Genomic DNA, 14220 nt, shown 5'->3' on the forward strand with positions numbered 1-14220 from the left:
CGTTAAGCAGGTGTCTCATGAATAGAAAAGGTAACGGTTCACTTGAAATACATACGATTCTCACTTTTTCTGTAATAGTTATAATTTATTTACAACTGGTAAACTAGCTGTCAGAAAAATTCAATTTGAAAAAGAGAATATCTCCGTCTCGATGGGTTTGAACAATGCGCGGTCCATTAAACCAGGAGCTGCGGAGGTGAAATTCCCGGTTCATACTTGTATGTATATACCTGGTCTGCTCTATACTGGATTTATGCAAATATTGTTACAATGATTTCATGGGTAATTGTCGCCGGTAAGTTTTCAAATATTACGCAGGATCATAGATAAGTGTCGGCGTGTAGCTTTTCCAATTTTACACCGGTTTCGCGGCTAACAGACACTTGCATCTTTTCTTTTAGATACGTCGGATCTTCAACCACGAGATTTGCAGCGGTGTAGTTACGGCTCTGCGCAGAATCAACCACAAAGAGCTAATGCGTCTGTGAGAACAGCGCCTCTCTCGCCCATCTGTGATGTAGACCGTGAGGAAAGCTACGCTGCACCCAGACACTCCGGGAATCCAAGCCCCAAGATTTCACGTCAAAAATCTAAGAACGTTTCAAGAAAGCGATCTGCATCGCCGATCGCTAGTCCCTGTATAACTCAGGAGGCCAATAGCACAGTCAGCACCCCACAAGTTACTTCTGAAAACAGCGAAATTGAACAGCTCTCCGAGGGTATGTGGTCACCCACAGTTCCGTTCAATATACGGACGTGTCAGGCTGTACAATCTGCAGATTCTGCTCTTGCAGGATCTTCCAGCGATTTTGACAATGTACAGCCTCTAAAGAACCGCTCAGTATTGCAGCGTCGTGTAAGTAAAAATCGGAATGTTGATGGACATTCACCTTACACAGGGAGCCCTGTGTGGGATGATGAACACATCAAAATCTTTATTGCCATGTCTGCTCAGTACGTCCATATCAAACTCGCCCAGATCAAACTAAAATCTTTCTGTGATACGTATGAAAGACTGGTAAATGCCTGTCCAACTCCTGACATTATCGCTGAACTATATGCTTTTAAACTAAATCATGCGTGTACATACACCCCACCTATGAGTTTAAATAAATCTAAATCCACCTGACTAGTGAACACTGTGAATAAAATACACGTTTAAACTTTACAATATAGTGTCTTTGCTTTTTATAAACGTATAAAAACACCCCGCTTCACACTTGCGGGCGTTGTAACACGAGATCTGCACGTCCATATCAAACTCGCACAGATTTCTGTGATACGTATGAAAGACTGATAAATGCCTGTCCAACTCATACAATGACTGTCATTTTTCATAATATTGAGAATTATACTGTCATGCAATGTTGAGAATTAGCTAACATTGCAAAGTGTGTCTGTGGTTAGCGGGCCGCATTGCTGTATCACTCTAACACTGGGCATTATCCGTACAGGGTGGGGCGTTATCACACATAACACAGCCCCTGGACACGCTGAAAAATTATGCTGGCACCGGACAATTCATTTACCCATATTTATATAGAAAAGGTAAGAATCACAACTGAAGAAGACGCCGATAATACATGAACAAAAGTAGCAGCGGGAAAATAAAATACTGTAACATATGTAAAACATTATATTCAATAATATTCATATTTTTAAAGGAAAACTGTCCATGGGTGAGAATTATTGCACTGTTTCTTATGTATGAGCCGTTATTTATTCAAAGTTTATTAAAACATCAGTGATCCCTTAACCCGGAAAAATCAGGAGAATCACATCTGTTATACAAAATGTTTAAGGTCAACAAAACATGGGTTCAAAATGGTTCTATAATGGACAATTCATTTACCCGTATTTATATAGAAAAGGTAAGAATCACAACTGAAGAAGACGCCGATAATACATGAACAAAAGTAGCAGCAGGAAAATAAAATACTGTAACATATGTAAAACATTATATTCAATAATATTCATATTTTTAAAGGAAAACTGTCCATGGGTGAGAATTATTGCACTGTTTCTTATGTATGAGCCGTTATTTATTCAAAGTTTATTAAAACATCAGTGATCCCTTAACCAGGAAAAATCAGGAGAGTCACATCTGTTATACAAAATGTTTAACCCCTTAACGACCGCCGATACGCCTTTTAATGGCGGCCGCTAAGGGTACTTAAACCACAGCGCCGTTAATTAACGGCGCTGTGGAAAAAGTGAATAGCGCCCCCCAGAGTCAGATTTTCTCTGGGGTCTCGGTTGCCGAGGGTAGCCGAGACCCCAGAGAACATGATTCGGGGGGTTTTTACCGACCCCCGAGTTGCGATCGCCGGTAATTAACCGTTTACCGGCGGTCGCAACAAAAACAAACAAACCGCGATTTGCCATTTAATTTCTCTGAGAAATAGGGTCCCCGATGGCCCCCGATAGCCCCCCAATACTCACCTACCTCCCCCGGTGCTCCTCGTGGCTCCCGATGGGCGCCGCCATCTTTTTTCCGGGGAAAAAATGGCGGGCGCGTGCGCCCGCCGCCCGGCACCCAGAAGATCTTTGGGGTCTTGGCTGCCGGGGGTAGCCGAGAACCCAAAGAACATGATCGGGGTCGGTTTGCACCGACCCCTGTTTTGTGATCGCCGGTAATTAACAGTTTACCGGCGACCGCAAAAAAAAAAAAAAAAAAAAAGCGATCTGTAATTCTCTGTCCTCTGATGTGATCGCACATCAGAGGACTGAGAAATAGGGGGATTCGGGGACCCTATCATACTCACCCGGTGTCCCTGGGTCCTCTTCCTTCTCCTCCTGCCGGCCGGCTTTTTCCTCATGGCGGGCGCATGCGCAGTGCGCCCGCCATCTGCTGCCATCTGCCGGCCGGCAGGAGAGACGAGTTGGGGCTAAAATTAGGGTTAGGGTTAGGGCTAGGGTTAGGGCTAGGGTTAGGGTTAGGCTACTTTCACACTAGCGTTTTTTGGCTTCCGTCGCAATGCGTCGTTGGAGAAAAAACGCATCCTGCAAAAGTGCTTGCAGGATGCGTTTTTTCTCCATTGGCTTGCATTAGCGACGCATTGCGACGGATTGCCACACGTCGCATCCGTCGTGCGACGGATGCGTCGTGCTTTGTCGGACCGTCGGCACAAAAAAAGCTACATGTAACTTTTTTGTGCGACGTGTCCGCCATTTCCGACCGCGCATGCGCGGCCGGAACTCCGCCACCGCCTCCCCGCACCTCACAATGGGGCAGCGGATGCGTTGAAAAAACAGCATCCGCTGCACCCGTTGTGCGGCGCTTACAACGCTAGCGTCGGTACGTCGGCCCGACACACTGCGATGGGCCGAGTACGACGCTAGTGTGAAAGTAGCCTTAGGCTTCTTTCACACTTGCGTCGGTACGGGGCGGTCGCAATGCGTCGGCCCGACGTACCGACGCACGTTGTGAAAACTGTGCACAACGTGGGTAGCGGATGCAGTTTTTCAACGCATCCGCTGCCCAGTCTATGTCTTGGGGAGGAGGGGGCAGAGTTACGGCCACGCATGCGCGGAAATGGCGGACGCGACGTACAAAAAAAAGGTTACATTGAACTTTTTTTGTGACGACGGGGCTAAAGTTATGGTTAGGGTTGGGGCTAAAGTTAGCGTTAGGGTTGGGGCTAAAGTTAGGGCTAGAGTTGGGATTAGGGTTAGGGTTTGGATTAGGGTTGGGATTAGGGTTACGTTTGGGATTAGGGTTGGGATTAGGGTTACGTTTGGGATTAGGGTTGGGATTAGGGTTAGGGTTGGGATTAGGGTTGGGATTAGGGTTAGGGGTGTGTTGGATTTAGGGTTTTGATTAGGGTTATGGTTAGGGTTGAGATTAGGGCTGTTTTGGGGTTAGGGTTGTGATTATCGTTAGGGTTGTGATTAGGATTATGGATCGGGTTGAGATTAGGGTTAGGGGTGTGTTGGAGTTAGGGTTGGAGTTATAATTTGGGGGTTTCCACTGTTTAGGTACATCAGGGGGTCTCCAAACACGACAGCCAATTTTGTGCTAAAAAAGTCAAATGGTGCTCCCTCCCTTCTGAGCTCTGCCGTGCGCCCAAACAGTGGTTTACCCCCACATATGGGGCATCAGCGTACTCGGGATAAATTGGACAACAACTTTTGGGTCCAATTTCTCCTGTTACCCTTAAGAAAATAAAAACTTGGGGGCTAAAAATCCTTTTTGTGGGAAAAAAAATATTTTTTATTTTCGCTACTCTGCATTATAAACTTCTGTGAAGCACTTGAGCATTCAAAGTTCTCACCACATATCTAGATAAGTTCCTTAGGGGGTCTAGTTTCCAAAATTTGGTCACTTGTGGGGGGTTTCTACTGCTTAGGTACATCAGGGGCTCTGCAAACGCAACATAACACCCACAGACAATTCTATCAAAGTCTGAATTCCAAAATGGCGCTCCTTCTCTTCCGAGCTCTGCCGTGTGCCAAAACAGTGGTTTACCCCCACATATGGGGTACCAGCATACTCAGGACAAATTGGAGAACAAATATTGGCATCCAATTTCTCTTGTTACCCTTGTGAAAATAAAAACTTGGGGGCTAAAAAATCTTTTTTGTGGAAAAAAAAAAATTTCTATTTTCACTACTCTGCATTATAAACTTCTGTGAAGCACTTGGGCATTCAAAGTGCTCACCACATATCTAGATAAGTTCCTTGTGGGGTCTAGTTTTCAAAATGGGGTCACTTGTGGGGGGTTTCTACTGTTTAGGTACATCAGTGGCTCTGCAAACGCAACATAACGCCCACAGACCATTCTATCAAAGCCTGCATTTCAAAATGGCACTCCTTCCCTTCCGAGCTCTGCCGTGCGCCCAAACAGTGGTTTACCCCCACATATTGGGTACCAGCATACTCAGGACAAATTGGACAACAACTTTTGGGGTCAAATTTCTCTTGTTACCCTTGTGAAAATAAAAATTTGGGGGCTAAAAAAATCTTTTTGTGGAAAAAAAAAATATTTTTTATTTTCACTACTCTGCATTATAAACTTCTGTGAAGCACTTGGGCATTCAAAGTTCTCACCACATATCTAGATAAGTTCCTTGGGGGGTCTGTTGTGAAATTGGATTTTGGGCTCCCCCGGTGGCCACTGGTGGAATTGAACTGGTGTGCATCATCCCCTCTGTTCACCTGTTTCCATCAGGATGTGGGAGTCGCTATTTAACCTTGCTCCTCTGTCACTTCCATGCCGGTCAACATTGTAATCAGAAGCCTTTCTGTGCATGTTCCTGCTGCTAGACAACTCCCAGCTAAGTTGGACTTTAGTCCTCGTTTGTTTTTGCATTTTGTTCCAGTTCACTGCTGTAGTTTCGTTTCTGTGTCTGGAAAGCTCTTGTGATCTGAAATTGCCACTCTGATGTTATGAGTTAATACTAGAGTCTTAAAGTAATTTCAGGATGGTATTTTGATAGGGTTTTCAGCTGACCATGAAAGTGCCCTTTCTGTCTTCCTGCTATCTAGTAAGCGGACCTCAATTTTGCTAAACCTATTTTCATACTACGTTTGTCATTTCATCTAAAATCACCGCCAATATATGTGGGGGCCTCTGTCTGCCTATCGGGGAAATTTCTCTAGAGGTGAGCCAGGACTATATTTTCCTCTGCCAGGATTAGTTAGTCCTCCGGCCGGCGCTGGGCGTCTAGGGATAAAAAACGTAGGCAACGCTACCCGGCTACTGTTAGTTGTGCGGCAGGTTTAGTTCATGGTCAGTTTAGTTTCCATCCTTCCAAGAGCTAGTACTTATGTTTGCTGGGCTATGTTCTCTTGCCATTGAGAACCATAACAGTTTGACCGGCCAAAAAAGGGTTAAATTAATTGACAGAGAAAGGAGAGAAAAGAGAAGTCTGCTGAAGATTTTTTTTTTTTTTTTTTTTTCCCTTCCCTTCAGTTCTGAGTGTGCTTGTAATTGAATCTCTTGCAAGTCTGCCTATATTGCAGCCTTTCTCTCTCTCTCTCTCTCTCCTTCTAATCCTGGAATGGCTCTGTGTTCACCTGTTTAAAATGGATATTCAGAGTTTAGCTGCAGGTTTGAATAATCTCACCACGAAAGTTCAAAATTTACAAGATTTTGTTGTTCATGTTCCTATATCTGAACCTAGAATTCCTTTGCCTGAATTTTTCTCGGGGAATAGATCTTGCTTTCAAAATTTCAAAAATAATTGCAAGTTGTTTTTGTCCCTGAAATCTCGCTCTGCTGGAGATCCTGCTCAGCAGGTCAGGATTGTGATTTCCTTGCTCCGGGGCGACCCTCAGGATTGGGCTTTTGCATTGGCTCCAGGGGATCCTGCGTTGCTCAATGTGGATGCGTTTTTTCTGGCCTTGGGGTTGCTTTATGAGGAACCTCAGTTAGAGCTTCAGGCGGAAAAGGCCTTGATGTCCCTATCTCAGGGGCAAGACGAAGCTGAAATATACTGCCAGAAATTCCGTAAATGGGCTGTGCTTACTCAGTGGAATGAGTGCGCCCTGGCGGCGAATTTCAGAGAGGGTCTCTCTGATGCCATTAAGGATGTTATGGTGGGGTTCCCTGTGCCTGTGGGTCTGAATGAGTCCATGACAATGGCTATCCAGATCGATAGGCGTCTGCGGGAGCGCAAACCTGTACACCATTTGGCGGTGTCTACTGAGAAGACGCCAGAGAATATGCAATGTGATAGAATTCTGTCCAGAAGGGAACGGCAGAATTTAAGACGAAAAAATGGGTTGTGCTTCTATTGCGGTGATTCAACTCATGTTATATCAGCATGCTCTAAGCGTACTAAGAAGCTTGATAAGTCTGTTTCAATTGGCACTTTACAGTCTAAGTTTATTCTATCTGTGACCCTGATTTGTTCTTTATCATCTATTACCGCGGATGCCTATGTCGACTCTGGCGCCGCTTTGAGTCTTATGGATTGGTCCTTTGCCAAACGCTGTGGGTATGATTTGGAGCCTCTTGAAACTCCTATACCCCTGAAGGGGATTGACTCCACCCCATTGGCTAGTAATAAACCACAATACTGGACACAAGTAACTATGCGGATTAATCCGGATCATCAGGAGATTATTCGCTTTCTTGTGCTGTATAACCTACATGATGTGTTGGTGCTTGGATTGCCATGGCTGCAATCTCATAACCCAGTCCTTGACTGGAAAGCTATGTCTGTGTTAAGCTGGGGATGTAAGGGGACGCATGGGGACGTACCTGTGGTTTCCATTTCATCATCTATTCCCTCTGAGATTCCTGAATTCTTGACTGAATATCGTGACGTTTTTGAAGAACCTAAGCTTGGTTCATTACCTCCGCACCGGGAGTGCGATTGTGCCATAGATTTGATTCCGGGTAGTAAATACCCTAAGGGTCGTTTATTTAATCTGTCTGTGCCTGAACATGCTGCTATGCGAGAATATATAAAGGAGTCCTTGGAAAAGGGACATATTCGTCCTTCGTCATCTCCCTTAGGAGCCGGTTTTTTCTTTGTGGCTAAGAAAGATGGCTCTTTGAGACCGTGTATTGATTATCGGCTTTTGAATAAAATCACGGTTAAATATCAATATCCGTTGCCACTGCTGACTGATTTGTTTGCTCGCATAAAGGAGGCCTTTCGGGAGCTTAAGCGCCGCTTTTCTTCCGCCCCTGTGTTGCGTCAGCCTGATGTTGCTCTTCCTTTTCAGGTTGAGGTCGACGCTTCTGAAATCGGAGCTGGGGCAGTTTTGTCGCAGAGAAGTTCCGATTGTTCCGTGATGAGACCTTGTGCCTTTTTCTCGCGTAAATTTTCGCCCGCCGAGCGGAATTATGATGTTGGGAATCGGGAGCTTTTGGCCATGAAGTGGGCTTTTGAGGAGTGGCGTCATTGGCTTGAGGGGGCTAGACATCAGGTGGTGGTATTGACTGACCACAAAAATCTAATTTATCTTGAGTCCGCCAGACGCCTGAATCCTAGACAGGCGCGCTGGTCGTTGTTTTTCTCTCGGTTTAATTTTGTGGTGTCCTACCTGCCGGGTTCTAAGAATGTTAAGGCGGATGCCCTTTCTAGGAGTTTTGAGCCTGACTCCCCTGGTAACTCTGAACCTACAGGTATCCTTAAGGATGGAGTGATATTGTCTGCCGTTTCTCCAGACCTGCGGCGGGCCTTGCAGGAGTTTCAGGCGGATAGACCTGATCGTTGCCCACCTGGTAGACTGTTTGTTCCTGATGATTGGACCAGTAAAGTCATTTCTGAGGTTCATTCTTCTGCGTTGACAGGTCATCCTGGAATCTTTGGTACCAGGGATTTGGTGGCAAGGTCCTTCTGGTGGCCTTCCCTGTCTCGAGATGTGCGAGGCTTTGTGCAGTCTTGTGACGTTTGTGCTCGGGCCAAGCCTTGTTGTTCTCGGGCTAGTGGATTGTTGTTGCCCTTGCCTATCCCGAAGAGGCCCTGGACGCACATCTCGATGGATTTTATTTCGGATCTTCCTGTTTCTCAGAAGATGTCTGTCATCTGGGTGGTGTGTGACCGTTTCTCTAAGATGGTCCATTTGGTTCCCCTGCCTAAGTTGCCTTCTTCTTCCGAGTTGGTTCCTCTGTTTTTTCAAAATGTGGTCCGTTTGCATGGTATTCCGGAGAATATCGTTTCTGACAGAGGAACCCAATTCGTGTCTAGATTTTGGCGAGCATTCTGTGCTAGGATGGGCATAGATTTGTCTTTCTCGTCTGCTTTCCATCCTCAGACTAATGGCCAGACCGAGCGGACGAATCAGACCTTGGAGACATATTTGAGGTGTTTTGTGTCTGCAGATCAGGATGATTGGGTTGCTTTTTTGCCTTTAGCGGAGTTTGCCCTCAATAATCGGGCCAGCTCTGCCACCTTGGTGTCTCCTTTTTTCTGTAATTCGGGGTTTCATCCTCGATTTTCTTCTGGTCAGGTGGAATCTTCGGATTGTCCTGGAGTGGATGCTGTGGTGGAGAGGTTGCATCAGATTTGGGGGCAGGTAGTGGACAATTTGAAGTTGTCCCAGGAGAAGACTCAGCTTTTTGCCAACCGCCGGCGTCGGGTTGGTCCTCGGCTTTGTGTTGGGGACTTGGTGTGGTTGTCTTCTCGTTTTGTCCCTATGAGGGTTTCTTCTCCTAAGTTTAAGCCTCGGTTCATCGGCCCGTACAAGATATTGGAGATTCTTAACCCTGTGTCCTTCCGTTTGGACCTCCCTGCATCTTTTTCTATTCATAATGTTTTTCATCGGTCATTGTTGCGCAGGTATGAGGTACCGGTTGTGCCTTCCGTTGAGCCTCCTGCTCCGGTGTTGGTTGAGGGCGAGTTGGAGTACGTTGTGGAAAAAATCTTGGACTCCCGTGTTTCCAGACGGAAACTCCAGTATCTGGTCAAATGGAAGGGATACGGTCAGGAGGATAATTCTTGGGTGACTGCCTCTGATGTTCATGCCTCCGATCTGGTCCGTGCCTTTCATAGGGCTCATCCTGATCGCCCTGGTGGTTCTGGTGAGGGTTCGGTGCCCCCTCCCTGAGGGGGGGGTACTGTTGTGAAATTGGATTTTGGGCTCCCCCGGTGGCCACTGGTGGAATTGAACTGGTGTGCATCATCCCCTCTGTTCACCTGTTTCCATCAGGATGTGGGAGTCGCTATTTAACCTTGCTCCTCTGTCACTTCCATGCCGGTCAACATTGTAATCAGAAGCCTTTCTGTGCATGTTCCTGCTGCTAGACAACTCCCAGCTAAGTTGGACTTTAGTCCTCGTTTGTTTTTGCATTTTGTTCCAGTTCACTGCTGTAGTTTCGTTTCTGTGTCTGGAAAGCTCTTGTGATCTGAAATTGCCACTCTGATGTTATGAGTTAATACTAGAGTCTTAAAGTAATTTCAGGATGGTATTTTGATAGGGTTTTCAGCTGACCATGAAAGTGCCCTTTCTGTCTTCCTGCTATCTAGTAAGCGGACCTCAATTTTGCTAAACCTATTTTCATACTACGTTTGTCATTTCATCTAAAATCACCGCCAATATATGTGGGGGCCTCTGTCTGCCTATCGGGGAAATTTCTCTAGAGGTGAGCCAGGACTATATTTTCCTCTGCCAGGATTAGTTAGTCCTCCGGCCGGCGCTGGGCGTCTAGGGATAAAAAACGTAGGCAACGCTACCCGGCTACTGTTAGTTGTGCGGCAGGTTTAGTTCATGGTCAGTTTAGTTTCCATCCTTCCAAGAGCTAGTACTTATGTTTGCTGGGCTATGTTCTCTTGCCATTGAGAACCATAACAGGGGTCTATTTTCCAAAATGGGGTCACTTGTTGGGGGTTTCTACTGTTTAGGTACATTAGGGGTCTGCAAACGCAACATAACGCCCGCAGAGAATTCTATCAAAGTCTGCATTCCAAAATGGCGCTCCTTCCCTTCCGAGCTCTGCCGTGCGCCCAAACAGTGGTTTACCCCCACATGTGGGGTACCAGCATACTCAGGACAAATTGGACAACAACTTTTGCAGTCCAATTTCTCTTGTTACCCTTGTGAAAATAAAAACTTGGGGGCTAAAAAAATCTTTATTGTTAAAAAAAATATATTTTTTATTTTCACGACTCTGCATTATAAACTTCTGTGATGCACTTGGGAATTCAAAGTTCTCACTACACATCTAGATAAATTCCATGGGGGGTCTAGTTTCCAAAATGGGGTCACTTTTGGGGGGTTTCTACTGTTTAGGCACATCAGGGGCTCTCCAAACGCGACATGGCGTCCGATCTCAATTCCAGTCAATTTACTTTACATTAAATTAAAAAAAATGGTTCTGAAGTAAAATGTTTGCAAAAAAAAGTTAAATGTTCATTTTTTTCTTCCACATTGTTTCAGTTCCTGTGAAGTACGTAAAGGGTTAATAAACTTCTTGAATGTGGTTTTGAGCAGCTTGAGGGGTGCAGTTTTTAGAATGGTGTCACACTTGGTTATTTTCTATCATATAGACCCCTCAAAATGACTTCAAAGGTGATGTGGTCCCTAAAAAAAACATGGTGTTGTAAAAATGAGAAATTGCTGGTCAACTTTTAACCCTTATAACTCCCTAACAAAAAAAAATTGTTTCCAAAATTGTGCTGATGTAAAGTAGACATGTGGGAAATGTTATTTATTAACTATTTTTTGTGACATATCTCTCTGATTTAAGGGCATAAAAATACAAAGTTTGAAAATTGCAAAATTTTAAAAATTTTCGCCATATTTCCATTTTTTTCATAAATAATCGCAAGTAATATCGAAGAAATGTTACCACTAACTTGAAGTACAATATGTCTCGAAAAAACAATCTCAGAATCAGCAGGATCCGATAAAGCGTTCCAGAGTTATAACCTCTTAAAGTGACACTGGTCAGAATTGTAAAAATTGGCTCGGTCATTAAGTACCAAATTGGCTCTGTCACTAAGGGGTTAAGGTCAACAAAACATGGATTCAAAATGATTCTATAATGGACAATTCATTTACCCATATTTATATAGAAAAGGTGGAATCACAACTGAAGAAGAAGCCGGTAATACGTGAACAAAAGTAACACCGGAAAATAATATACTGTAACATAGGTAAAACATTATATTCAATAATATTCATATATTTAAAGGAAAACTGGCCATGGGTGAGAATAGTGTACATTCAGAAGCCCCAAAAGAGAAGTGAGTCCAGTGGTAATGCTCAGTGAGCTGCGGGTACGCTCGCATCTTTATGGACGGTCGGCAGTTATAGTATCAGCCTCGTTCAACTCACTTAGCTAACTCGAATGTATTCTTTATCTTTGTGTTGTTGTGGTGTTTGGCAATAAATATTTTAAACTGCTCTCTGTGCAGTTCGCTGTATTTGCTTTTGCTGCTTATAACTGTCATTTTTTCATAATATTGAGAATTATACTGTCATGCAATGTTGAGAATTAGCTAACATTGCAGTCTGATACATACTGCTGCTTTCATTCTAAATATGTCGCGGTCAGCGATTACAGAAGCCACAAACAACTGTTTGTGTTAATCTCGCAGCACTTGCAAATAAGAGCAAACTTAATACAATACATATTACAGAGGCCACAAACAACTGTTTGTGTTAATCTCGCAGCTCCATATAATGAGGCTGTTGTTATAAAAGAAACACGACATACCATGGGGGTAATAAAACACAGTGCGCTGATTACAGAATGCAATCGCTGTATCAAATTAACAATATCAAAATCTAATATAAAAACAATACTGGGATAATAATCCCAGGATCCAATTAACAATTCAAACTGTATCAAAAGCTGACAGCCAGACAAGGAGGGACAGCTGGCTGACAGGGCGGGGAGGAGTTACACCCTTTTGATACATCTTTATAGGGGCGGGGCACCTGTCAGATTGAGTTTGACGAGTGGTAGCACTGATACACTATTGACGTTGGACTGCAGGCATCCATATCCGTTAGACGAAAGTGATTAGAACCTGTCGACATCTGAGGGATGGCTGACCATCCAAAGTCTAAGTGCCGCCTTGATTTCTATGACCATTTGCAGTGTCATACCCGGGTGACAAGGCCCCATCAGTAGCATTCACTGTGGGTCCCACGGTTCAGCTACATAGTTAATCAAAAATATTGGGCCAACTACTGCTAATGTAGGGAAGTAAAATGTTTACTCCTGCACAAGGACCCACCCCACCAGTGGATTCACCCAAGTCTGACTATGTGTATGGCCAACTTTAGTTGAAGTTGAAGACCACCTGTTTGAGAAGAGCATCAGAATGTAAATACAACATGTGGAAGAACCAAGTTAACCTCCTGGTCTCCACCCATTTCACCAGATGTCACCAAAGAGCTTTAGTGGGAGCTGAAGAACCTCTGTTCAAGAAAAGCATCAGACTGCAAAGAGGATGAGTGGAAGAGCCAAGTCAACCTGCTGGTCTCCACCCATTGTATCGGACGTCACCAAAGAGCTTTAGTGGGAGCTGAAGAACCTCTGTTCGAGAAAAGCATCAGACTACAAATAGAACGAGTGGAAGAGCCAAGTTTGTCTCCTGGTCTCCACCCATTGTACCAGTGGTCACCAAAGCGGGTATATTTCTTGCAGCACCTGCAAGTTGGTCAGATTCTCATGACCAGACACCGTGCAGACCAGATCGAGAGCAAATAGCTTGACTGAAATGTCCATCTCCGAAAGACTCACACTTAGCAGACTAATGGCATACCGGCATCTGGATTGTGCTTAAACCCAAAGTATTATCCTACAAAGGCTATAGGTTGTATCTGACTACAGATATTGTTGCTTATTTGCAAACTTCATAACTAAGAAGTCAGTAAAAAAAAAAAAAAGTTCTGCTCAAAGTGTGTGCAGTGCCTAGATCGCCGGCCCCATGTGGAAATAGCAAGTAAAATGTTTGAGGACTCCACATACCTGCTGCAAATAATAATCCCAGGAGGAGGACCACCTGGAGGAGGCCACCTGATGAAATATGCTTTGCCTGCAGTCGGTGCCCCATTTCAGTCCTCTGTATCCCCGAGCTCTGCTGCACTGTGTGCAGGGTTATGAGAAGAGCACAGTCCAGACTACACCTCCAGGGAGGAGGGAACCTCCGGGAAATGATGAAAGGAAAATGCAGAGTTAAACTGTAACGGGGCTAAGAAGAACGAAGATTAAAAATGATGTGACTCAATAGGGAATTATTTCTAGCCTGAAGTTTGCAGGAAACACATTGACTCAATACAAAACTCACAAAAATTGATAAATATGCGTGGCCGAGAGCTAAATATTATTATGTCTCTCCCAATATTTCTGTCCAGAACAATAGGACAGTCTAGGAAACTCCCCAATAAATACAAAACAAAAGATCGGAGTATACAAATCCCAATACGCATTTTACTTAAAAATTGTATAATTTTATTTGTATTATCAAAATATATAACTCAAACTGAGTAATCAAATATAAATACAATACATATAAATAACAGGATAAGTGGAGGAGGAAACACTTGATAGTGGCGGAGCGGGTGAAAAGCCTATCACATCATATCGCAAGGGCTACTATTATGGGAGCCATAGTACGGAAACAATCTGTGGCAATAACCCTAATCATCATAGCTATATTGCTAAAGAAAAGGTGCAGCAGTGCAGGTTATATCACTAGCTAAAGTGCCATAGTGCCTTCAAGGCTCATCACCTCGTATCATATAAAGCAGCTTACCCATTAGGTCTGGGATGTCACACCACGCTCCACACACCACCCCCTTGACGCACG

The 14220-nt window shown here is 44.3% G+C and overlaps 1 protein-coding gene across 1 annotated transcript in view; it reads right to left on the reverse strand.

Moving 5' to 3' along the window:
• Positions 1-13535, reverse strand: part of LOC143806109 (complement C2-like) — a 76667-nt gene extending 63132 nt beyond the window's left edge. The window contains exon 1 of the mRNA XM_077286067.1: positions 13380-13535. Within this exon, the coding sequence (XP_077142182.1) occupies positions 13380-13464 (85 nt within the window). The 5' untranslated portion in view covers positions 13465-13535. The remainder of the gene's footprint in view (positions 1-13379) is intronic.
• Positions 13536-14220: the final 685 nt, after the last annotated feature.

The sequence above is a fragment of the Ranitomeya variabilis genome, chromosome 2, assembly GCF_051348905.1.
Source record: "Ranitomeya variabilis isolate aRanVar5 chromosome 2, aRanVar5.hap1, whole genome shotgun sequence".
Taxonomy (NCBI): domain Eukaryota; kingdom Metazoa; phylum Chordata; class Amphibia; order Anura; family Dendrobatidae; genus Ranitomeya; species Ranitomeya variabilis.